Here is a 27,186-nt window from a genome sequence, read left to right on the forward strand (position 1 = left end):
GCTCCTCTGACTTTCCAGAGCCAGAACTTACTCCCCAAAGAAAAGATGCTCTTAAAATAAAAGCACTAAAAAAAATAAAAAATAAAAGCACTGATGGCAAACTTTCCTCCTAGCCCCTCCCAGCACTTCTAACACCCCCGAGACCACAGACCAGGAGGACTTCCCAGTTTACCCATTCTTCTCAGAAAAGGTTCTATCCTTCATCGTGAGAGATCTGACAGAGGAAATAAAAGGAGTCTGGGCCCAGCAAGGAGATGACAAGAAATGCACTACAAAGCCCCAGTTTCACACCCCTGAAACACACTAGCCTTCCACTGGGAAGCAGGGCAATCCGTCACTCCATCTCCTTTGCTGTATCCTTCCTCCTTCTTGGGGTCCTGACCCACCCGATTCGAATGGCTAAGGTTAAACAAACAAGCAACAGTTGACAATACCAAGTCCTGGCCAGGATGCGGAACAGCTAGAATCCTCAGTCCCTGTGATGGGGCTGCAGAACAGTCCAGCCACTTTGGAGAACAGCAGTGCCACTCCTAGGGGTTGACTCAAGTGCAGTGAAAACGTGTTCACATAAACTTCTCTTCATGAGTGTTGTGAGTGGCTTTACTCATCGTCACCGACACTGGAAACAGCCCAAAGGTCCTTGAGCTGTTGAATGGATAAGCAAACTGTAGTAGCTGCATACAGAAGAAACAAGAGACTGCTGCTGTGTACCACAGTATGGATGACACACAAATGCATCATTCTAAGTGGGGGTTACGTGACTAGAAGCATATGTCAAGACTCATAGGATTGGACACTAGAAAGTGTGAATTTTACCCTCTATAAGTTATTCCTCAATAAGTCTGAGTTTGATATACATATATAACTTAAAAACAATAAAATGCCTCAATATATAATAATTTATATCTATGTATATAATATATAAAATATAGGTTTGTATATAATATATATAGATTTGTGTATAATATATAATATTATATATAGATTTGTATATAATATATAATACTAGAAATGGTTATGAGTATTGTTGAATGTATGTATATATATACTGTTTATTTTCTGTATATAATATATACTAGCAATAATTATTTATATTGTAGAATCTATGTATGTATATATATATGTGTGTGTGTGTACACACACACACACAGTTTATTATCTGTAAATTATATCTCAATGAAACCCTGGAGTCACTCGATGGGAATGTTCTCAGAGGCAGAATTTCTCTTAATGAAGCTGTATCATCTATGGTGTTATCTATTATTCAACAGATGTTAGTGATTCTCTACTACGTGTTAGGAATTCTGCCAGTACTGGGATACAAAAATAAGCATATTCAGTCTTCCTTCACTGTTGGGTGCATTGGAGAAATCGAATGTTAATCAAATAACCATACATACATATACACACGAACAAACAGAAGTCAAATTCCAACTGTGACAAGTGCTTCAAAGCAGAGGGTCACAGTCCTGACAGCCTGTAACAGGGGACTTGGCCTGGCGAGGTGGTCAGTGAAGGCTTCCCTGAGGTGGCCGTCGAGTGGAGGTCTGAAGAATCGTAGTGGTAATAAGCCAGAGAGGAATGGAAGGAAAACCAGGCGGAAAGATCAGTGTCTGCAAAGGCCTGGGGTGGGCGGGGGCCTGGGAGTCACTCAACCGAGAGAAGTTCTGTGTTGCTGAGCATGAAGGATGAGGAAGGGGTTAGTGGCAGGTGAGGATGGAGAGTGAAGTGGGGAGCAGACCGCACGGCGCCCCTGGTGTGACCGTCCACGCTGGGTTGATCAGGGCTGTCCTAGCTTCTTCCTATGAAGGATAACTTATGGGACCCTATTACAGGCGATGTTATTAAAGTCGTCTCTATCTTAAGAGCCCTGAGAAACCACTTTGAATCCTGGGCTGGGGGGTCCTGGACGGCACCTTCCCCTTTTCCGTCTGGAAAGCTTGTTCTGGCTTTGAGGTAGAGAATCGATGAGCGAGCAGGTCCCAGTGAAGATGCATAGGTGAGTCACATGACCACTGTGGTCATCTCCTTGAGAAATCACGGAGCTTGGAATAGGGTAGGGGTAATGGGAATGGAGGAAAGTAGGAAGATGCAAAAAATACTTGAAAAAAGTAAAATTGAGAGGCTTGGGTGGGAAGGAGTGGGAAGAAAGATCCCTAGGTTGTGGCCGACTGGATGGTGGTGCCATTGGCCGAGGTGGAGAGCGGACGTGGGGACCTGACCTGGACCACTGCAGGGGGAAGCATCTGAAACATACAAGAGATGTTAGGTCCACGAGGAAGTAGACGGGTGGAGGGCCCAGGCCAGAGATCTCAGCTGGAGGTAGGAATTTGTCAGGTGTCTCGTTTAGACAGGAACTCAGTCCATTTGTGCAGATGACATTGACCAGAAAGAGTATAGCGGGAAGAAGTAGGAGGGTGTCGCCACCCTGGCGGGCGAAGTGTCTGAAGATCTGATTCACCCCAATCAAGAGACAGCTCCCTGCCTCCCAGCTCAAGCACGTTGGAGTCGGACTCACTGGGCCTATTTTTTCTCATCCTGTCTGCAGGGAGCGATGGCAACAACCTCAATTCCGTCTTTTATGAACACTTGACAAGGGCCCTCCAGGAGTCCCTCTGTGGAGACCTCGTCCTTGGCCGATGGGGTAACTACAGCTCTGGAGATTGCTTTATATTGGCTTCAGACTACCTCAATGCTTTCGTTCACCTGATTGAAATTGGCAATGGTCTTGTCACCTTTCAACTTCGGGGACTGGAATTCCGAGGTAAGAATCTCTTTATTGTTGAAGTTGTCGGCAGTCAGTCGTTTGAGTTAATTACCATGCGAAGCTTAATAAGAAATCACCCTTAAAAAGGAAGAGTGGAGCGCCTGTCCTATAGGATGAGAATTAGGGAACTTGCTACAATCACTTTGTTCCATGTATTTGGATATAATTGAACCCCAGTCCTCTGAGGTAATAATAAGGTGAAACGTCTGGTGTAAACCTTCAGAGGTGCAAGTCAGGGTCTTGGTTTCATTCCTTCTGGGAAAAACTCAGAAGCAATAAGCGGGTGTGGACCATATGGAACCTGGTTCCTTGGGTTACGAGTGTCATGGTCTATTGTGGGTGAGTCATTTAGTGTCTCTGAGCTTTTTTTTTTTTTTTTATCATCTGTAAAATGATAATAAGAATGGCTGCCTCATAAAGTCGTTGTGTGATTTAAATGAGATCACGTACGAGCAGGCACTACACGAATGCTTACTGCCCTGCGGTGACTGAGTTGGCCTGAATCTTGGAAGTGTGACTCTGTTTTTTCCATGAATCAGACGCTGCAGTTGTGTCGCGATCACGCAGGGATCAGCGTCACAGATGTCCTCATGGGCCCGTCTCCTGGGTTCTTTGTTTATCCTTGATTCATACACGCCTTACAGCCCTCCCTCTGTGTCAGGCAATGTTCTAATGCTGGGGATGCAATGGGCACGTGACCTTGAGTGTTACCCTCATGACGTGGAAAATGAACAAGTAGACAAATGAGCAAAGCGGTCACAGCTTGCAGAAAAGGTATGAGGAGGTGAATAAGGGTCTGTGACCGAAATCACTTCAGAGGGTGAGGAAGTGGTACATGGGATGGGATCGTCAGGGAAGGATCCTGAGGAGAACAGGAAGAAGAATGTTCTAGGCCCAGAACTGGGAACTGCTGAATGTCTGAGTCGGGAGCAACTGGGGAGGAATGACCTGACCAGAGAGGGTGGGAGGCCGGGTCATGGGGGCCTCCTGGCCAGGGGGAAGGGCTGCATTTTTCTTCTGTGCACAGTGGGGAGCCATGGAGGGTTCTGGGAAGGGGGATGACTGACCTAGTTTGCACCTGAAGAGCTCGTTCTGGTAGCCGTGCGGAGAGGGTGCCAGAGGGGACGAAAGCAAAAAAGGGGGGACCGCTTAGGAGTGTCCTGTAGTCACCCCAGCAGGAGAAGATGCTGGAGGCACAGACGTGCTAGGAGGCTCGGAGGTGGACGGGCCCACGTGTTGGGGTGAGGGAAGCCGGAGTGCTCAGGCTGCTCCCTGCTTTCTAGGTTGAGTGCCTGGTGGACTGGGGTGCGTTTACTGAAGCTGGGAAGCCTGAACGAGGAGCAACACTTTTGCATTTGAGGATGCAACCAACAGCTCCATTTTGGGTACTTTCAAATGCGCTTGATTCATCCAAGTGAATACGTCAGGTAGCTAGTTGGGCGTATGAGTCTAATATTCACTTGGGAGACATTTATTCAGCACTGCTAGTGTGTCAAGCACGGGCTTAGGTGCTTCGAGTACAGAAGTGAAGGCCCCGCCTTAAGGAGCTTGGAGCCTCGTCGCAAGGCAGACACGCGATGGGCAATTACGGCTCAGCGAGGTGAGTGTTAAGGTGGACTGTACATGGGATGCTTGGGGGCCAGAGAAGGGGCACTGCAATCGGACTGGAGTCTGGTCAGCTCGACAGAGGAGGGAACAGCTGGTGTGATGACAAAGAGGCACGAAGGAGCCAGATGTGGTTTCCAGGTGGTTTGGGAAGAAGGGGTCACAGAAAATGCGAGAAGGGTAAACAGGAGTCAGGTCATGGCCATCCAGAACCTCACAGTGACTAAAGGACACCTTTCACCCAAGAACAATTGGCCATTTCTTCACTTTTTAAAAACTATTACCTGAAGAGGATTCTTGTGCATCCTTAGAAATTCTAGGAATCTAATTTAGGGAGATTATTTTGGAAGAGGTTTTTGGGCTGAGGGAGTAATGATCAGATTGTACAGAAAAGAGAGGCAATGTTTCCCCGGCATTTTGCACAAATACCAGAAAATGCCACGGAAGGTGGTGGACATTGTGTCTCTGGTGCAATAATGCAATAGAATTGCCTATTTTGACAGCTTCCTGTTTTTCCCGAAATTCAAAGGAAGAACTTTTAAGGTTTGCTGAGTTAAATCTGAGTTATTGTTGTAGCACAAGTTCTATGTGGCTTACAGCTTTTTTCGCAAGTTAACCCATCTTTGAATTGAAGGGGCTCAAAGTTAATTAGATTCTAGAAGTCGGCCAGCCCCTCATCACCAACAGGGGTTCTTTTTTTTTTTTTTTTTTTGAGGTACACGGGCCTCTCACTGTTGTGGCTTCTCCCGTTGTGGAGCACAGGCTCCGGACGCACAGGCTCAGCGGCCATGGCTCACGGGCCCAGCCGCTCTGCGGCATGTGGGATCTTCCCGGACCGGGGCACGAACCCGTGTCCCCTGCATCGGCAGGCGGGCTCTCAACCACTGTGCCACCAGGGAAGCCCAACAGGGGTTCTTTTTAAAAAAATTTTTTATTGATGTATAGTTGATTTACAATGTTATGCTAATTTCTTCTGTACAGTAAAATGACTAAGTAATACGCATATATACATTCTTTTCCATTATGCTTTATCCCAGGAGATTGAATATAGTTCCCTCTGCTATACAGCAGGACCTTGTTGTCCATTCATTCTCTATGTAATAGTTTGCATCTACTAACCCCAAACTCCTAATCCGTCCCTCTCCTTCCCCCCCTCCCCCTTGGCAACCACAGGTCTGTCCTCTATGTCTGTGAGTCTGTTTCTGTTTGATAGGTAAGTTCACTCGTGCCATATTTTAGATTCCACATATAAGTGATATCATATGGTATTTGTCTTTCTCTGTCTGACTTACTTCACTTAGTATGATAACCTCTAGTTGCATCCATGTCACTGCAAAGGCATTATTTCATTCCTTTTTATGGCTGAGTAGTATTCCGCTGTACATATGTACCACATCTTCTTTATCCATTCGTCTGTCGATGGACATTTAGGTTGTTTCCATATCTGGGCTGTTGTGAATAGTGCTGCTGTGGACATTGGGGTGCTTAAGTACTTTTGAATTATAGTTTTGTCCGGATACATGCCCAGGAGTGAGATTGCTGGATCATATGGTAGCTCTACTTTTAGTTTTTTAAGGAATCTCCATACAGTTTTCCATAGTGGCTGTACCAATTTATATTCCCATCAATAGAGTAGGGGTTTTTAATCTACCACAGTGAATGTTTTGGTCTCACCTCATACGAATTGTTTTCTTTTTTGACTTAACCATTCACGTCTAGGGCTGGCTACCAGCCCTGGCCCCTTCGTGCGCTCAGCCTCCAATGGGCAGGATGAGGCATCTTCACAGCTAGGTGGTCTCTGGGCTCCAAAGGGGGGAACACAAACACTGCAAGGCCTCTTATGGCCCAGCCTCCAGGACAGGCACCAAGTCACCCCTACCATCTTTCATCGACCCCAGCCAATCCCAAATACAGCTCAGATTCAAGTGGTAGAAAAGGGGCCCTGTCACACTGCACGAGTCACTGGGGGCCAATCTTATAACAACATATCAGACTCCAGAAACGTCACTGGGTGAAATATGGAAGGAAGCTGGGGACCAACATAGATGTGTTGGGCACAAGACAGAGGCAGTGATCGTGTAAAGTGATTGCCCAGGAATGATGTCTTGAGAAAAAAAGCCAGCTAGCCTTCCCCGACGCCCCTCACTCCTGTACAATACCTCTTCCTTGATCTAGTTCTGCTGGAGTTTGGAACACAGGGCTATTGAGAGGTCATATACCTTGACGAAATCTAAATTATGCTTTTGTTGCAGGAAGAAACCAGTTGACCTAAAAAGCCCGTTCTGTTTTCTATCTCTTTGCACCATCCAGTACCGTATTCCCAGGGAAGATCTTATTTTCTTTTTCCTCTTTGGGTATTTCTGCAAGATATATTTTTAGGACTTCACTTTTCTTTCCGTTTTCCCATTTTCCCAAATAGCAGGCTTTATTTTGGTCCAATTTTCGTCTCCTTCAGCACAGCCTGGGGCAGTCAAAATACAGATGCGTTAGACCTCTCTCCCGAAGCGTACCAAAGCCACCAGTGAACAGATGAGCTGCTCCCAGCACACGTCACCTCTGACTCAGGAAGTGAACAGTGCACCCTAGAGGAAGCGTCCGCAAGGCCAGGGGGCAAGAATGTGCATCCGTCTTTCTCTCACTGAAAGGGATGCATTTGTATCCATAGGAAGTTTTAGTTGCAAATGACAGAAATCATCTCTAACTGAAGCAAGAGAAGGGTTCATTGGAATCTATTACACGGGGCACAGACTCGCCGAGATGGCTGGGGAAGCAGGCTTGGTGGCTATCACGCGAGAGCATGAAATCGCACGGCGGCGCTGAGCCTGTGAAGGGGTTGCACGTCGGCTGGTGGACCCAGCACTGCCCTCACGTCACTGACGTCATGACCCTGGATATTGGATGCTACTGCTGTTATCACTTCTGCCCCCAAAACAGGATGAATGGCCTCTGCCACCACCTCCCTTCCCTTCCAGAACGCTTTCCACGCGAGCCCTGCTTCTTTGTGTCAGTAGCTCATGCGTCCGCATCTGGTGTGGGTGTGTCTGACGGATGAGATGCTGAGGTCGCACGCATGTGCTCTAGATGCAAAGGAGAGGCGCACAGAGAGGGTCTGACTTTTCAGTTCCTGTAGCAGGAGGTGACGACTCCCTCTCGCCGAGACTTATAACGTGGGTACATTCGTTGCTGTCCTGCTAGTTGCTGTAATAGTTGAGTCCCAGATCTCAGGGGCTGACACAATAGATGTTTATTTTGCATTCACATAGTCCGATCAGTGAGAGGAGGTGGTGGGGTGAGGGGCTGGTATCATTCCACGCTGCCAGGGATCTTGGGCAGTAGAAGTTCTGCCTGTTCCCTAGAGCACTGCTTTTGGGGTCACCCTGGGCTTCAGTGTCAAGCTGGCAGAGAGTGGAGGATTGCGTGAAAGATTGTTATGGGCCAGTTCTGAACCTGGGATGCATCATTCGCTCTTAAATTCTGTTGTCCAGAATTGACATGACTATTGCGTTGGCCGAGAAGTTCCATAACATCTTATGGAAAAACCCGAACGCACTTTTCGGCCAACCCAATGTAAGAGAAATGTTGTCTAGCTGAGTACCCAGGAGAAGAAGTAAAAAGGTTTGGTGAACAGTTAGCTGGTCTCCGGCACTGTGGGTAGTTTCCAAACAGAATAGGGGTTCAGATCCTGGGTAGCCCAAAAGATTGATCAGGGTTCACGGTACATCCTATTTCCACTGGATGGTGCTATAGTGAATGATTGATACCAGTTCAAATCGAGAATACAAGCAAAGAAGCCACGTTCTCTTCTCCTCCTTTTGGCCTGTGCATCCCAGAATACTGTTGCTGAGCGTGTAATGAAATAGGACTGTACAGCTGCTCTTGGGCTTATGGGTATCCCTCGCATTTACCCAACCAGAGAGCCTTGAAGGAAACCATTCAAGAGTTGGCTTTAAATCTAAGTCGAGGAAACGGATAATGCACTTTAGAAGGTCCACAGTGTGAGGGGCACCAAGTTCAAGCCTTTGCAAAAGAAACGGAATCCGTTGGATTGGAAAACGCATTTAACCATAATCCGAGTAGGTGGGCACAGAAAGAAGGGAAGGTGCGAACTGATTATCTGTTCAGTCCATGTCTGTTCTCTGTTAGTCACCCAGGTGACCTAGGTGGATGGCTTATTTCTCTAAAAGAGGAGAAACATGAATGAGGAGGAGAGAGCTGTCATTAAGAGCAGTCAGGCAACTTGAATACTGTCTTTAGAAACGAAGAAGAGAAGAACCAAGCATAGGAGCAAAAATAAGGGCATTGCAGGGAATCTTTTATGACATCCAAAGCGCCCTCTCACCTGTGCAGGTGACCTCTACCCTCAGAACGGCCATAATCCCAACGCTTCCTCCCCTTTAACTAATGGGGAAATCCAGGCTCCCGGAGATGAATTCTCATCCGAGGCTCACAGCTACTTAGTGGTAGAGTTGGGCAAACCCACACGCTTCTCTTAACTTCTCTTTCTACCTGACAGTTTCCTGTTTTTACATTCTACCTTTCGGGTATTTGTTTGAAATTTGTGCTATGGTGTTCATTCGGTTTACTAAACACCAAGTAACTGGGGTATAATGCCTTCAATCACTTGTATAGCCTTGCAAAAGTTCCATATCATTTTCCCAGTTGCACAGAAAATGCCACTTTAGGTCAGGATGTTCAACTGGGCACACACGCGACTTGGCTTCTCAGAGTGTCAGTTCCTTCATCAAAGCCTCGGTGTGATTATAAGTTCTTTCCAGCTCTGACAGCCCATCAGTCCAGGAGATATAAAATGCTTCCACCATATCATGACTGGGGGAAAGTTGAACTTCTCCCTGCTGGAGTTTGTTATAATTTCCTCCCAGGGAAAGGGTGTTGCTGGTAGATAGCCCAGTGCTTGGAACCACGGCTGGTGTCAAGGGGGGACGTTAAGTGGCTGCTGGCTTCCTGCTGGTACAGGGTCACCAAAGGCAAGGTGGACATGCCTAAGCGTTAGTCCACCAGCTGAGGATTAGATCGGGCATCAGAAGCATTTCCATGACGACGAAGTGGTGTGGAGGAATTTCAGGCCAAGGGAAGAGGAGGGCTTGCTATGTGGCAGGTGATGGAATCCGAAGGGCTGGGAGGATGGAACCCACGGTGGGGCGTTAAAGAAAAGGCGTGAGCGTGGGAGGAGGATGGGGTAGGGAAGTAGTCCATCCCCAGCATGAAGAGTGCACTTGAGATCAGTGATCATGACTTTAAAACAAGACCCGTTAAGATTGCTCGTAATTTTCCCTAAGCCACATCCAGCTTCATGGGTGCAGGTGTGAAGGGCAGAGGTGGAGTTAATCAAGGCTGGGGTTGAGCCAGATGAATGTCGTGAAGGCAAGGACAAGGGCGTGATAGTGATTTTGATGCCTGGCCACGGAATGTAAGCTGAGAAAGAAGGGCAGGGAGGGTGTGAGAGAGGTGGAAATACCACCTGGGGAGAGGACTTCCTGGATCTGGGGAGGGTACCAGGATGGTTGAAGTTGAAAGGGTAAAGGAAATGGTTGCTGGAGATGACGAGGTTTGGAACAGATACTTACAGAGGGGAAGCACTTTGGGGTAATCCGGGTCCAGGGTTACGGTCGGGTGGAAGGTGAGATCATCGGAGGGTGGACGTCAGGTCAGGATGTCGGAAGGAGCATCTCGGTGGATACTGAAGTCCCAAGAGTGATGGCAGGAGGTACGTTGCAGAGTGACAGCGAGCCAGAGCCAGCATCTCCACGGAAGGACTGGACGTAACCTAGAGGGGCTGTAGAGGATGTCAGCAAGAGAGGGTGGGGCAGGTCCGGTGTGTCCCCTGAAAGCATCAGCTGGAAGTACTCCTGGGAGGCGTGTTCAAAGCAGTCCGTCCCACTAGGGAGCACTGCAGACCCACTGGGCAACAGGAGGGGCCGTCCTTCCAGCCGAGCGCCTAGAAGAGAGGGGAGTACATTCAGAAAAGCTGGGAGATATATCATGAGCCCCAGGGGGGCACAGAGAAAGAATTTCAAGGGTCTGTGGCCTGGGTGCGGAGGAGGTGATGATTACGATGGGGTCAGAAAATGTAACTTCTAGAACAGTGTGGGAATTCGACTGCAGGGCTCCCTGGGCAAATGGCTTGAGCTGCAGTGAAACAATATCTTCTCATGGGACGATGAAGCGGAGTCTGTCATCTGAGGCTGCGTCACGTGCGTGGCAAGTTTCGAGGCTGCTGAAATGAAATTTATTTATGCGTGTAGGTATGCCTGCAGCCTTCAATATCCTTGTTAGTATAGGACTGCTACATTTTATCACAGTAAGATCTGTTTTCCAAAAATCATCTTAGGGGAGATCTTAGGAAATTATGTGTATTTATATATACAGACATATATATCACATATGTATTTATTGTATTACATATAATAAGTATATATTTAAGAGTCATTTGATAAAGTGGGTTTTTGGAATACTCAAAAAAAATGATATCAGAAATGCAGTATGTTACGTGGACATTTACCTCTTCTATTATTTGTGGAACTACATTTTTCTCTGCTGATTTATTCATTTCTCACTATTTCCTTGCAATGAATGATACTGCATTTGCATATATTTTCTACGTTCCCATGTGATCAAATATTTCCAGTTTTTGTTCATATCCTAGTTCAAACAAGAAAACATAACCAATGCAGATTACTCTGTCCTTTTATTTAAAACAGAGGGGCGGTGGTGAAAACGACGTTTGCTCTTAGGTGTTTGTATGTGTAGATTGTGAATCTTTGCCATCAGGACGAGATGCTGAGCATGTGGCCACACATGGTGGGCAGTCAGTCAGTGTTTGTTGATAACAAAACAATAAGTAATCACTTGACAACCAAAGCCAGTTTACTTTCAGTGTTCCCGCACAGTTTGTACATTCAGTTTTTTATTCCTACAGGCTAGGAAAAATTGACTAAGCCAGGTTCTAACAGGTTGTGGGACCCTCGAAGGCTGGGCCTCCTGCCTTTCTCCCCGTGCACTGACGGGCTCATGGAGGGATGCCAGGTAGAGGTTGGTGGAGGGAGGAAGGAGAGACAGTCCGAAGTTTCTTGAGCACCAGTTATGTGCCAGGTACCATAGTAAGCCCTTTGCGTATATTATCAGAATATTCTTCGTAAGCAGTCTATACAGCAAGTAGGTATTATTATCTCTCTTTTAGACATGACATAATTGGGTGAATGAGGTTTAGTAAGTTGCCCAAGGCCACAGAGTCGCCAGTGGTGGCGGAGGGGTAAACGCCTAGATGTGGCAGACTCCAAAGTCCACGACCTTTGCAGTAAACCCCTCTGCCTTGGAGGGAGGAGGGAGGAGGGAAGGAAGGAAGGAACGAAGGAAGGAAGAAAGGAAAGATAAATAAGGAGACGATATGGGGAAAAGAGAACAAGTAACCATTTCTTGGTTGTTGAAATTCAAAATTAAAACTTTTACCTGAATATGCAGCTAAGTGTTAATATGGCATCGCCTCTCTTAGCAGCTCAGTTTCTTGAACTGCCAACTGCCTTAGCAAGCGTGAAAGCTGGACGGCTCCTGCAGAAGGAACGTGGAAAGCAACGGCGTAGTTAGTTATCAGGACGTAACCCCACGTTACCACTGGGTCTGGAAAATATCCAAAAAAATGAGATATATGTTCCTGTCTGTGTGCAATGTTATCAGCCCTTTCATAGTTAGGCTAACACCCCATAATCACCAGCCTGCGGGGACATTTTAAAAATATCTGGGTAACCTAATCTTATCTCAAATTAATCCAACCCAAACGCTTATCCTAACCGGCTAATCCACGTAGAGCCATAGCTCTCACTAATCTTGGAACTAGCTAGAATTCTGTCTTCTCTATGGCAACATCTAGGTCATTAGCAAGTCTTTACTTCTTTTGTCTACCCAGCTTGAGGAAGCTGTTAGGTCCCTAGGTTCCAAACTTCACCCAGGAAATAATAGGTTCTCCACTCAGAATTCCTCAACGCGTATTTTCCTTCATTTCAAATTGTGTGACATGTTAGTAAACGAGACGAAGCCCTGCTTGTCCAGATAGCAAGTCTGGGAAAGGAGAGGGGCTTTCCTGGTGAACATTAACAGAGTCTGCATACTTTAGCTTTCAACACTCAAAAAACAGAGTTTGTGGGAGAAAAGCCAGATAATACAACTTTGAATTAAATATTAATCAGAAAGGGACCAACTCAGTAAGGTTGAGTGCATTGGTTTTCTCACGGAAATGGACCAGGCGTGGAGGGAAACATGTCATTCACAGGTATCATTATTATGTATATTTCAACTGTTCTTACGCTTCCTACCTGCCCAGTGTAAGCCTCCCTGTGTACTGCATGATTTTGTTTATTTCATTTTCTCCTGTGGGCTGGTAGAGAAACGTAAATTCAGGGAACTTTTGCTTGTCATTGGTCAAGGCTCATGAGACACTGTGTGATAAGGGGAAAACACTGATTTTTAAATTCAAAAGACCAGACCCTTCTACTGGACAAGTTGCTTTTAAGACTCAGTGTCCTTATTTTTAGTAGAAAAAATTACGTCTGCATAACCAGGTTGATGTGTGCCATCAGTGAGAGGCTATCAGAGGAGTCACTTTTTAAGTTGGTACGTATCCCGTAAAAAGATGATGTATTGACATAAAAATTCTCTGAGAAAAACTGTTAGACCACATTCAAAATCTATCCTGCCAAACAGGTCATGAAAGAAGCTGTATTCCTATGGACAGATCTTAAAGCAAATTGAGGGGCCTTGGGAGAGGAAATTGTTATAATAAAAAACCTCTGCTATCCCCACAAAATCAAACATGCTATAAACTATTTTAACATACTTTTCTTCCACCGCACACTGAGCAAATACACTTCTCCTAGGTTCTCCGTGTGACACTTAAAAGACACTCGGGTCAGATGTGGCCGAAGGAATGGAAATTGGGACTGGGGAGAAATTGTCCAGTAAAAGAATAAAAGACTGAACTCATCAGTGTCTCGACAGGCCAACCCTGTTCCTTGTTTTAGTTCTGCTCTGTGGCCATTTCTCCATCTTTAAGATTAGATTAATTTAAAGGGGGTGATTATCAAATGGATGTTTAGCAAGTAGGAAGTGTAACGGGACAGATTTACATATAAACAGACTATTGTTATAATAAGTATTTCTTTCCAGAAATTAAATCTGGTGATGTCTAGCAGATACAGGGCTATCTCAGGGCAGGTCGCTGGAGATAGATGACCTGCATGTTCCTGTAGCCTCATGTTCTAAGATTCCGTCCCAGAGAACTAGCATGGGGTGGAGGAAGGGCTGAGAAAGCCATCTCCATGACATTGAAGCTGCAGGAGAAATTTTGGGGAAAAAATTCCACCGTGACCTTCTAGAAATGTCAATCCTTCAAAAATTTTTAAACAGCTTTCTCTGACATTATTTCATTTGGTCACAAAATGGCCCTTGATCTAACCAACTAGCAAGAAGTAACGATAGAGTTCCAGCCTGAAGAAAAATGTTCTGGAAGTCCTCGTTACGACATGTATTACGTGTATTACGGTATTATAAGGGGCACTAAGAATGCGTCTCCAACAAGCGCTTGCAGGGCTAAGCCCTGTCTCTCACATCTTGTGTTTCCAACGTGCAGCGCACGCTGGGCTGTGTGAGGTCCCAGTGTTCAGGGAAGTGGACTATTTTGTACTTAGCAATGACTATAACTGATGGCCTCCTCCTTTTGTGACCCTGTGGCCTCAGAAGGAAATACGTTTTATTTAATAATAGTCCAACACACATCCCAAAGTGTGTGTCTGTAAATCCCACCTGAAGCTTGAAAAGCATTGGCTTAACCGTATCTATGCCTACTTCTCTTCCACTCCATGAGCAGGGACTGGTTGTACTTGCAGGACAATCTAAACCGCTCTCTGTCAGCCCCTCCTGGTGACCTCATTGCTTGGCATACGGAAAACACCAGCCCGGTACGTTGGGCTGATGAAGGCCGTGGCCATTTGAAAACTCAGCTCAAATAAGTCTCTAGTACAGTTGTTTTAAACCATTATTAGTGGATAAAACTAAACATAACAATGTTGGTGATATTTGGGGTTTTCTGTGGAATCCAGTTGCCAGAGTCTTTGGGACAACGTACATCAGCTAAGGAGAAAAACTGTAGGGCTGGGAGGCCCAGTCTTTAAAACATGTTGTGCGTTTGGACTTTAAGGTGCCTGCTCTTGCTGGAAGGTTGTAAACAAGCTGACATTCTTTGAGCGCAGCCTTGCCGCTTCAGGGGATCATTTTTAATGCATCCCTTTGAAGTCTCCGTCACATAATGGCTCCCCCTCTCCATCATTTTCTCCGACCTCTTGGTAAACAGCCTGGACGCTGGTTTCAGTCCCCAGCGCTTTTCACCTGAAATGGGACTGTGGGTGGCTGATTGCCCTATCTCCAGTCTCTCCTCTTTACTCCCCCAAGGCTGTAGGGGAAGGTTTCTTAAGTGCAGCTTTCTTCCTGTTTCCTTGGGATTTAAAAACCCCTGTGGCCTACCTGTCACCTAGAGAATGAAGTTCAGATGTCTCCGTAGGACTCAACTTCCCACTCCAGCCGGACTGCCCTGAGCCTCCCCTCCCCCCTTCAAGGATCTTGGCCCAGGCTTCCCAGCCAGGAGGGCGCCTCCCCGACTTTTGTTTGCCAGCCCTCCGTTTCTCACATCGCACAGACGTTCTCCTTTGGCTTCCCAGCTTTCCCAGGAGAATGTCACCTCTACCTCCAGCTTGGTGGACCACTGAAGCAGGCGTGCCTACGCTAACCAGCACGCAGAATAGCTACACTCCTGCGCTTGTCAGAGAGGACGTTGAAATTCACTGCCCCTCAATGCACAGTAACTGTCAAAACTAGCTGGAGATCGGACCTTCCCGGCGGTCCGGTGGTTAAGACTCCGTGCTTCCATTGCAGGGGGCACAGGTTCGATCCCCGGTCTGGGAACTAAGATCCCCCATGCCGCACAGCGCGGCCAAAAAATTAAACAACAACAACAACAATAAAAAACTAGGTGGAGGGAAATGGTCCATATCAAGGATTTCCTGAAAGGTGTGAAGTTGTCCCAGTCCTCCTGCATCCCCACCGTCTACCCTCGGGTGACACCAGACCTCTGGAGAACCATATACCTAAAGCTGAATTATTTTGGCCACCTATAGAAATTTTTTTCATTGTACTCTGGCCATATTAGAACAGCTCTGGAACATCGTGACTGTACCTGCCATGCAGTGCCGAGAAGGATGATGGTCTCCATACTGTACAATGTTCTCTCTTATGAAGGTCCTGGGGATGTCATCTCTCTGGTGTCTTAGCCAGAAATAGCTATGACCCTTCCAAGCAATTATCTTGTTTTGGTCTTAAGGACACGAGAAGCTCAAGTTATCTTTCTACAGTGCTTGCTAGAAAGCCTGAGTGAAATCAGTGGCCCACCTTTAGCAAATATATAGGACATCATAGAATGAAGTGAAGGTCTCTTGACATCCTTCTGGCTTCATTATATTTTTCCTGTCCCCATGCCACTTAAATTTTATCATTTGCTTTTGTACTGTGTATGCCTTTTTATTATTTATTTATTTTATAAATTTATTTTTTATTTATTTATTACTTTTGGCTTTGTTGGGTCTCCCTTGCTGCGCGCGGGCTTTCTCTAGTTGCGGTGATGTGGGGCTACTCTTCGTTGCGGTGTGCGGGCTTCTCATCATGGTGGCTTCTCGTTGCAGAGCACGGGCTCTAGGCGTGTGGGCTTCAGTAGTTGTGGCTCGCGGGCTCAGTAGTTGTGGCTCGTGGGCTCTAGAGCGCAGGCTCAATAGTTGTGGCACACAGGCTTAGTTGCTCCACGGCATGTGGGATCTTCCCGGACCAGGGCTCAAACCCGTGTCCCCTGCATTGGCAGGTGGATTCTTAACCACTGCTCCAGCAGGGAAGCCTCTGTGTCTGCCTTTTAGAATGGACTTCATTCCTTTTTGGAATTTAATATGAATAAATAAGCCAGGCCTGGCCAGTCACTGGTAAGGATGCCCAGTGGTGCTTAAAGTGGGGCAGTCTTGCCCCTTCGGCAACAGGGAAAGGGAGGAGGAAAGGGTCAGGTAGCCAAGAGAGGGTTACCTCGCACAGCCGCAATGGCTGCACTCTGGAAATTGATGCATATCCTGTGTGCAAAGTATCTGGGATCTACTAGACACACTGTCAGTTCAATTTTCACAGCTTTCATGAGGCACGCTCATCTATTAGGATGAAGAGACTCCAAGATACTCTTAAAATTCATTTTAAATATTTATTTATTTATTTGGCTGAGTCAGGTCTTAGTTGCAAGACACGGGATCTTTGTTGTGGCATACAGGCTTCTCTCTAGTTGTGGCGCGCGGGCTCTCTAGTTGCGGTGCGCGGGCTGAGTTGCCCCCATGACATGTGGGATCTTACTTCCCTGACCAGGGATCGAACCCACATCCCCCGCATTGGGAGGCAGATTCTTAACCACTGGACCACCAGGGAAGTCCCTCAAAATTCATTTTAAAAATGGTTAATATGTATAACTGATTCACTTTGTTATAAAGCAGAAACTAACACACCATTGTAAAGCAATTATACCCCAATAAAAATGTTAAAAAAAAATGGTTATTGAATGCCTTCTATGTCCCACTGACTTAGGCCATGAGAACACAGCAACATGAAAGGTGCCAAGAGTTCGGTTCCATGGAAACTCCAGAGACAGCCATCCGGGAAAGGTCACAGTGTAGGGGCAGCAGACCTCTGGTCTTCCCTTTGGAGGGAATGTGCTCTAAACCCAGGGAGGCTCTCTGAGAAGGATATGGGCCTGATTTGCATGTGAACAGCAAAATTAGCGCCTTTGCAGACATGACTGGGTTTCATTATTTTCATACTCTTTTACAATGTGAACCCAACTATGAATCTTTTGTTCCTAAGAAAAGACACCAAGACCTACCTGAACTGAATATTTATTAAAAACCTCAGGCAGCTACAGTGTCTCTACCAAGCCTAGCAGTCCTTCACAGCAAACCCCTTCCTCAGTGGTCCTCCTATCAGTGTAGAAATGAGCCCCTGCTTCTCACAAAGGATGGTGCTAACTTGTTTCCTTCAGATGGTAGAAATCCAAATTCTCCGTCATCTCATGTACTCATAAATACACACACACTCCTTCCAGTTTGATGTAAAACAAACAGACAATGCTGGCATCAGCCCAATACGATAAAATGATTGACCTGGATGGAGAAAAAGGAAGGAGGGGAAAAAAAAAACCCTCGAGGCATGTCATTTAAACAGTTTTGCTAATCTATTTGAGGTGAAGGTCCCCCTTTATGCTTCTCCTTTGTGAGATCTATTACTTCTTTCACTGGAAGAGCGTTTCTTCCCAAATCATATTATTAACTAGCAGTAAACCAGTGTTGTTTATTGTGCCATTGGGGTGGGATGAGACCTCCCCCACCCCTGGAGTCTAACGCCTGGGGGTCCCAGTAGGCGGCTCAGTTAGGACGCAGTGGTAGTTCGTTACTCGCTCTGGGTGCCCCACAGTTCGCGACCTGAATTACTCACTGCTTGTGTTTCACCTGTGCATTTCTGTACATCTTTCCCAGAGGGAATAAGAGTTTTATGTTACAGAATGAGCAAAGAGATCCCTGAAATGTATAAAAAAGAGTGCTTTCAGCTAAGATCCGAAGCAATGAGGTCTTGGAGAAAGACGAATGGAATCCTAAGACCTGAGATCAGCTCTTCACTATTTCACTTTATGTTACAACAACCTGCTTGCTCTCCCCTTCCTGATCTTGACTCCTAGTTCACAGACTGTTATCCTAAGAGTTCTGCGTGTACATTTTTATTTGAAAGTTGCAGTTTCTCATCTCTGATGTATTACGATCATCTCACGCATGGGTTCTATAGAGAGGCTTAGTTTAAGCATTGCTTTTCTTTATCTTCCTCCTGTAATGTAACAAGAGTCTGTTGCATCTGCTATGTATTTTCTCAGTAGGGTGTCTGTTGCCTGTAATATAGTGATCTGGATAAGAATTCTTTCATTTGTTCATCCAGCCATGTTCATCCAGCCAATGTTCATCGATCATTCCGCCAACCACCTTATCACCTACTAAATACCAGGCATGGTGAATAATGAGATGGGATCCCAGGAAAAATGAATGGTGTGGAAGTGGGTGTAGGGACAGGTTTCATGTTTGCATTAAGTTTCAAAAGACACGTAAAAGGATTCAGAGACTTGCTTTTTTGGCCAAGACCGAGTAGCCAGTATTGGAATATCCTTCCTGCCACAAACAATGATAAAGCTAGAAAAAACATATTAATCAACTGTTTTCAGATATTGGACAATAGACAGTGCAAGGCTCTGATCATTGAAAGAGGGGAAGCCTACAAAGTGAGCTCCCACAATTGTCCCTGCTTTCTTCCCAGAGGCGCTTTCTTATCTGTAGCAGCAGGGAGGTAGAGCCCAAAGAGAGCACAGTGGTCTTGTTTAGCTAGGGAGGTAGAATCAGAATTTGGGGGTCAGAGTACTAGGCAGGAGTGAATTTCACAGATAAGGAGCTACAGAAATCAGTATAGGGATCCCCTTTCGTGATTGAATGAATATTAACCTGCTTTTGTATAGCAAGAGCCTGTATCATCAAGACCTGACAGAGAAGAGTAACTGGTGAGGTGAGCTAAATAGAGATGACAGAGGCCACACCGTGCTGAGAGATGTAGAAATTCCAATTAGCCAGTGGAGAGACCTGGCTGAACATCCCAGGAATTCACCTGAGGTCCAGAAAGACCAAGCTTTAGGAGTAAAGATATTCTCACCCTAGAATAAGGGCTACTGTAGACATTTCCAAACCAAGATTAAAAGCAAGTTTCAAAAGGATCAAGCTGACGTGCAAATAAATTGACTCCTTAACAGAACATAACTGTCTCTAAAGGAAGAAAAAAACCAGTCCCGACTGTCAATACTATAACATCAACAATACCCAGCATGCAATAGAAGTGTGTAAATATGTAAATAAGCAGAAAAAAAGTGACCCGTAACCAGCAAAACAAAACAAAATAGAAACACACCCAAAGATGTTGGAGTTAACAGAAAAGAAGTTTCAAACAGATATTAATATGTTTAGGAATTCAAAGGAAAATTATCATAATGAATGAATGAATTGAGACCATCAATTGACAGGAAAAAAACTGAAATTCTGGGAATGAATAAAACACAATGTCTGAAATGAAAAACTTAGAGGATAGGCTTAACAGGAAAAAAAAGGATCAATGAACTTGAAGACAAGGCAATAGAAACCATTCAAACTGATGTGCAAATAATGAAAAGATTAAAGAAAATAGAGATTCAGTGATGTGTGAGACAGTATCAAGCATCCTGACATATGTATAAGTGGAATCCCAAAAGGAGAAACAATAAATAGGGGCAGAAAAAATTGAAGAACTATTATTCAAACATTTAAAAAATTTGATGAAAAATATCAATTCATAAATCCCAGGAGCTCAGCACACCCCAAGCAGGATAAACACAAAGAAAACCAAACCTAAGTGCACGATCATCAAATTGCTGAAAATTAAAGAATAATTATAAGAGCATCTGTCATTTTATCAGGACCGTGAGAAAAATTTAAAAACACATAATATACTGGGAAACAACTATGTGAGTTAATCACTAACATCTCATTAAAAAATAATGCAAGCCAGAAAATAACGCAATGGTATTTTTTAAGTGCTGGAAGGAAAATAAAACTGTCAACCCAGAATTCTACATCTAGGAAAATGAAGGCAAAATTTAAGTTTTTACAGATAAAGAAAAGTTGACATAATCACCAGATAGCCTGCGCTGCAAGAAATATTGAAGGAAACTCTTTCAGCTGAAAGAAAATGATAGCAGATGGAAAACTGATGCTACATAAAAGAATGAAGATTGCCAGAAATGGTAAATATGTAAGCAAAGATTTTTTACCTTTGTAAGCCTTTACGGAATTGATTGTTTAAAGCAAAATAATAACAAACTATTGTGGGGTTTGAATGTTAATATACATTAAAGTAAAATGCTTGAATAACACAAAGGACATGAAGGATTAAATATACCATTGTAATAGTCCTACGTTACAGGAAGAGTAGTATGAATTTTACCCATGTGATAGGGTAAAAATGCACATTATAATTCCTAGAGAAACTGCAAAAAATAAAACAGTTATAGCTAACTGATTTAAAAGCTGATACACAGTAAATCACTAAAAGTTATTCAGCACGCTCCCCCCACGCCCAAATATCGGAAGGAATGCAAAGGAAAAAAATGGACGAATTAAAAAAACTGCAAGATGGTTGATTTATACCCAGTCATATAAATAAGCACGTTCATGTAAATGGACTAATCACTGTAATTAAAAGGTGGAGACTTATCAAACTGATAAAAAAGCAAATCCTAACTGTGTGCAGTTTACAAGAGATATGTTTTAAATACAAAGACATGGATAGATTCAAAGTAGAATGATAGAAAGTTTTTTTAAAGATTTATTTATTATTTTTTAATTCAATTTTATTTATTTTTGGCTGCATCGGCTCTTAGTTGCAGCATGCGGGATCTTTTGTTGGGACACGTGGGCTCTTCATTGCGGAGTGCAGGCTTCTCTCGAGTTGTGGCATGCAGGTTTTCTCTCTCTAGTTGTGACGCGCAGGCTCCAGGGCACGTGGGCTCTAGTTGAGGTGCTCAAGGTCAGTAGTTGTGGCGCGTAGGCTTAGTTGCCCTGCGGCATGTGGGATCTCAGTTCCCCAGCCAGGGATCGAACCCGCATCCCTTGCATTGCAAGGTGAATTCTCTACCATTGGACCACCAGGGAAGTCCCAAAAGGACAGAAAGTTTTATCCCTTACAAACACTAATTATGAGAAAACTGGAATAGCTGTATTTATATCAGATTCAAGATGAGGTATATTACCAAAATACAGATATTTCATCATGACTGAAGAGTCAATTCATCAAGAAGACAAAACAGTCCTAAATATGCATACACCTAATAACAGAGCTGTAAGGAATGAAAACTGAGTAGGTGAGTTACAAAACAATTTACCTGAATGAAAATTTTAAACACAATATAAAAAAATTGATGGAGTACAACTAAAGCAATTCATAGAGAAAAACTTACTTTTTTGTGTGTTTCCTTCTGTCAATAACTAAGGGCTCAATTATCTTGATAAAGATACAAACCACCACCACCACAGCCAATAACAACTACCCCAGTTGATTGGCTGTCCTTCCTATCTTCTCTCTTATTTCTTTTCTTCTCTTCACCATGACTTTGGTTTAAGTGGTCTGTACTTACGGTTATTAGCACCTGTTACCACTGTCCTGTCATCACTAATTCGTTCCTTATCCTCTTATCCTCCTGGGGCAGCCCGTCTCACTGTTGAACTCATAGCTGTTAAAATGACCTTTGTTATAGTAAACGCTATACCCTGAAGCTTTTTCCCATTGGCCATAATGATGCCCTCTGGGACTACAGAGAAGATCAAGTTCACATTTCCACCACAGCCCTTCAGATAGTTGTTGAAGACGACCATTGTCTCCCCCGAAGTCTTCTTTTATGCAAAGTCAAAGTCCCTGGATCTTCTAGTCATTCTTCAGTAACATAATTTGAGTTATTTTACAACCCTGTAGCTTTCTTGACATGTAACTAACAATCTGTATGATCTTGTTCAAATCAGTATTATTATTATTTTTTAATGGAGAAAGTGTAACTTGCCCAAATCATCTAGTTTTATTTCGTTTTTTCAGTAACCCTTTATGTGTAGCATCCTAAGGAATAACACGAGGTCTGTTCTGCCTCTTGCTGTCCCTTTGTTTTGGTCACATCAAGATCACATTCAGTTTTCAAGTGTTATCCTAGTTCGGGTTCATATGTTCAAAGAAATTACCAAAGTATTTGTTAAGTATGCTACTATATATTAATGAACTGTGTGCCTGGTTTTTTGAACCAAGATGGAGGACATTCCGTTTATTTCTACTAATTTTCTTTCTTTCTTTCTTTCTTTTTTTTTTTTTTGCGGTACGTGGGCCTCTCACTGCTGTGGCCTCTCCCGTTGCGGAGCACAGGCTCCAGACGCGCAGGCTCAGCGGCCATGGCTCACGGGCCCAGCCGCTCCACGACATGTGGGATCTTCCCGGACCGGGGCACGAACCCGTGTCCCCTGCATCGGCAGGCGGACTCTCAACCACTGCGCCACCAGGGAAGCCCTCTACTAATTTTCGATGTATTAGTTTCAGTCTGCCAAAGCCGTTTGGCGAGACGTCCTTAGATTGTAACTCTGCATTCCAGGAGGTACCAGTAATCTCACGTCATTAGCATACTGTATATGTTTCCCCTCAAATCATTAACAAAAATATTAAAGAAGATATGGTGTCTCATTCAGCAAAGATCATTGGCACCCGTTATCCTATGTTTTTAGAACTAGCTCCTTTGGAAATGTGTTCGGCTCACCCAGTGCTCACAGACATGGGAGATGAGGTGGTGCACTTTGGCTGTGAAGCTCTTCCAGGACACCCCTCCTGTAACACTTCAACATGCACCTAGCTGCTCTCAGACCTTTCCACCTGCCACTTTCTTTAGCCTCCTATCTGCTTAGCCATGACCTGCAGGTTTCTGGAAAGGGGAACTCAAGGATATAACCATCCTGCATTTTGGCCATTCTCGTCCACGACCACCATGAGAATGTGTCTCTTCTAAGGAGATGAGAATCAGAAGGGATATGGATGAATAAAAGAATTAATGATTATGGGACTTCCCTGGCGGTCCAGTGGTTAAGACTCTGTGCTTCCAGTGCAGGGGGGTGTGGGTTGGAGCCCTGGTCCAGGAACTAAGATCCCACATGCCGCGTGGCCAAAACAAAAAAAAGCAAAAGAAAAAAGCATTAATGATTGTAAGATCGGTGACTTATTTGGGGGTACTTGTTTGAACTAAGAACTACACAAATCTCCTGATTTCTAAACTCTCTTCAGCATCTTTCCCTCAATAAGGGCAAGGGGAAAATCCATTCGAAACGAAGATTATCCTACGACCTCTTTACAACTGCCATCGTGTCTGTCACTCTGCCAGGAACCTACTGCCAGCAGAGGGAGGTGGAAGCCATCACAGAGGGCGATGAGGATGACAGAGGTTGCTGCTGCTGCAAACCGGGTCACCTGCTCCACCTGTTGTCCTGCAATGCCGCCTTTAACCTCCGCTGGCTCACCTGGGAGATCACGCGAGCGCAGTACATCCTGGAGGGCTACAGCATCATGGACAACAACGCGGCCACCATGCTGCAGGTTTTTGACCTCCGAAGGATCCTCATCCGATACTACATCAAGGTACTGCTCCGGGTCCCAGACCCTTGTCTGAGTAATGATGCTGGGCTGGCTCCAGAGGCTCCTGGAAAGCTTTGGAAAGAGCTTAGGAAGCTTCTCCACAGCTTGTGCATCAGAGGCTTAGCTAGGTTTCGGGGCCACCGGTTTCGTGAAAAAGCCTCGAGGGCTTTGGGTTGGCCTGACGTGCATGCCCCAAGTCCTGTCCTAAGCCTGGGCACGAAGACGTAGTCTGTTTTCTTGCCTGGACCTTCTTCTCCACTTTTAACATCCCATGAGTTGCTTGACAAATGGAAACATCCTGGAAATATGACCAGACCTCAATTTTTACGAGTTATAAGGATCAGTTTAGAGGCTCTGCAAATTTTTACCTTTTAGAACCAGAGTTAATTTTTTAAGCTCATGATACAAATGCAAAAATAGAGTTAAATGATCCAATCAGGATTAGCTATGACAGCCTTTTCTTACTTACTCGTACGGGGACTAGTACATTTTTCAGTTGCTCGGTACCTACATCTGCTCAACCCGCATTCAGCCTCAGAACATGTGCTGGTTTTGAATAAGTCTCCTAGAGGAGACTTACGTGAGACTTGACCAAGGATGCAGCACGATAATAGGGACGAAAGTGTTTTCTGAGGGGGACGGGACGGGCGAGGGTGTCTGTGGCTGAGGGTATCTGTGATGGCTCCTATTCTGAGGGACTACTTTGCATGGTGAAAGCCCTGGGTGGTCCTCAGAGGGGTCCACATTTTAATGCCGTTCCCAAGGAAGAAGCTCACTCACCTGAGACCCCAAACTCTCTGCCAGCTGAGGCTGAGACAAGTGGTCCAGCAGAAACAAGGAAAGAACAAAATGGAAAGGTAACACGGGCGCCTGAAGTTTCAGGAATTTCCATCAACTAAAAAGGAGGACGTTTAGAAATTGGAAATAACTCCCGGGGGGAGCCCCAGCGTCTGCAGCAATAGCTGCGAAATTGTTCAGGAAGTAGAATTCAGACGATGAAAATCAGAAGGTTAAAGAGCTCCTAATGACTACACCCCAAGGTCATTGCAACAAGAGATGTTGGTGCGACAGAGATGTTCTGGGGCAGAATATTTAAAACAGCTCGAGCAGTTCGTGCTCACCACCTTCGTGTGTGCTAGAGGGATGCAAAACTGTACATCCAGACCTCACACAAAATGATAAGTGTTTGCCCAACCTCACACAAATTGGGGAAGATTTGGGAAGTGAATCAGGAAGTTGTGATCTTTTGCTGCGCGACTCCATGTTTGTTCCCTTGGCCGTTATATCTGAGACCCAAGAAGTTTTTCATAGAGTCAACTCTTGGGAAGTTGGGTCTATCAGCTGGTATTGATTTGGCAGTGGGCCGTGAAATGCCAGTGGCACACGCACGCAGGAAGTGTGTTCCTCTCACACGTAAAAGAAACTCTTCTCCAAGTCCTCAGGGATCAAGGTCCCTTCCAGCTCCCAGCTCCACCATTTTTAGTGTCTCCCCCATCTTAAGGCTTAAATGGATGTAGAGAGGGACACAGAAAGTGAAGGCCAAGGGCATGCACAAGCTATTCCTTAAGAAGTTTCCTGAGGGACTTCCCTGGTGGTCCAGTGGTTAAGAGTCCGCACTCCCAATGCAGGGGGCCCCGGTTCGATCCCTGGTCAGGGAACTAGATCCCACATGCGTGCCGCAACTAAGAGCCCGCACGCAGCAATGAAAATCCTGCATGCCGCAACTAAGACCCGGTGCAGCCTAAATAAATAATAGATTTTTTCTTTTTTCTTAAAGAAAAGGAAGTTCCTGAAAGGTACCACAGTACGCTGTAGCTGTGTCCCATTGGCCAGAAGAGATTGTCATATGCCAGCTTCGAGGGGGATCTAGAAAGGGTATTCTGGGCAGCCATGAACCCAGACAGAAACTGTGTGTCATGGAAAAAGGGGAAAACAGATGTTAAATGGCAACCAGCTCTCTCTGGTGCCTCCCTCCCAAAGGAGAGGGTCCCTTGAGGACCCGCTTTAGTTCTAGGGGGCAACAGGGGGGCTAGATCCAGGGGCCAACAGCAGCCGTGCCAGGGCTGGGAGCTTACTCCGAGGTGGCAGCTGGGGACAGCAGTCTAGATGGGCCAAATGGATGAGCCCCGGAGCCACGTGTCTCCTTGGTGCCCCAAGAACAGGGCAGAACAGAAGGCGCAATTCAAGATGGCGGAGGAGAAGGACCTTGAGCTCAGCTCCTCTCGTGAAAACACCGAAAACACAAGCAAGTGCTGAACAGCTATCGATAAAAAAGACCGGAAGGACAGGACAAGGCTGTGTGTGCCGCCAGAGCCCTCTGCTGCTATCTCTGTTGGGCTTTCCTATGCATGCGTGGCTGCATCCCAGCCCCCTCTTCCTGCGCTGCTCTTTCAACCTGAGCTCCCAGGGCAGCTCCCCCTCACATTCTCCCTGGGGTCCGGGCTGCCATGTGCCTCCCCATCCTCTGAAACCTTTTCTCTTTCCCTTCTGGCAACTCGCTGCTCCCTCTGTGGGTCCCCAGACCTGAGTGTGATGACTTACCTGTGGAGGTGCCCGTAGTTTTTAGCTGAACGAAGGTTCCAGGTAACGCAGAATCTGAGCCATCCAGTCTGGACGGACGAGATCCTGGTGTAGGCAAGAGTCTGCAGGATCTGCTCCAGGCGTTAGTGGTGAGGATGGAGTTCAAGATTGAGCCACGTCCCTGTGAATCTGGAGCTCCCCGTAGACGGCTTTTCCATGGGCCAGACGTGTGGACAGACAGGCCTCACACGATGGGGCCAGCAGGTCGCCGAGTGGGTGAGAGGGGAGAACGAAGAGCTGAGGTGCCCCCTCTGGGGCCACCTGCTTGGCTTTTCCGGAAGCCTGGGGGTGCTCCATGCCAGGACCTGCCTTTTGATGTCTCTCACCCTCTCTTCACAGTCCTCCTCTCCTAATGTTACAGGGAAGAGCTAAACCGGACTCCATGTTGGATCTGTTTCTTCTACTTTAACCTTTGCTTTCCGCTGCTTTGGTTCAGTAAAAGGATCCTGTCTGTACACAATGGCCCACCTCAGGGAACCCTGCCCCTCTGCCTAGATATTAAACCAAAGTGCCTTTGTTCAGGGCAACCTCCGGCCCCTGTCCACCTGTGCACGGCTGCAAGAAAGAAGAAGTTAACACACCCCCCGCCCGAGGCTGGCCGTTCCAGGGGATACTGGCAAAACTTACGGCCTTTTTACTTTACTTCCTCACCCCCTCCCCCTCTCTGTGCTATAAAAGAAACTGGCATCCAGACCCTGATAAGATGGCTCTTTCGAGACTTTAGTCTGCCGTCTTCTCAGTCTGTCAGCTTTCCGAATGAAGTCGTCTTCCCTGCCTCAGCACCTCGTCTCCCGATTCATTGGCCTGTCGTGCGGCGAGCAGAGCGAGCTTGGACTCGGTAATGCTAACTCCTGGCAACGTGCCTCCTGATTCCCTATACG

The 27,186-nt window shown here is 45.7% G+C and overlaps 1 protein-coding gene across 1 annotated transcript in view; it reads left to right on the forward strand.

The window, feature by feature from the left end:
* Window positions 1–27,186, forward strand: part of PCNX2 (pecanex 2) — a gene marked incomplete at its 3' end in the record, with an annotated part of 278,430 nt that overhangs the window by 221,465 nt on the left and 29,779 nt on the right. Inside the window, exons 25-26 of the mRNA XM_082854963.1 lie at window positions 2,549–2,764; window positions 23,475–23,728. Coding sequence (XP_082711089.1) covers window positions 2,549–2,764; window positions 23,475–23,728 — 470 coding nt within the window. The remainder of the gene's footprint in view (window positions 1–2,548; window positions 2,765–23,474; window positions 23,729–27,186) is intronic.

This window comes from Leucopleurus acutus (assembly GCF_964270905.1).
Source record: "Leucopleurus acutus genome assembly, chromosome: 14".
In the NCBI taxonomy this organism is placed as follows: Eukaryota; Metazoa; Chordata; class Mammalia; order Artiodactyla; family Delphinidae; genus Leucopleurus; species Leucopleurus acutus.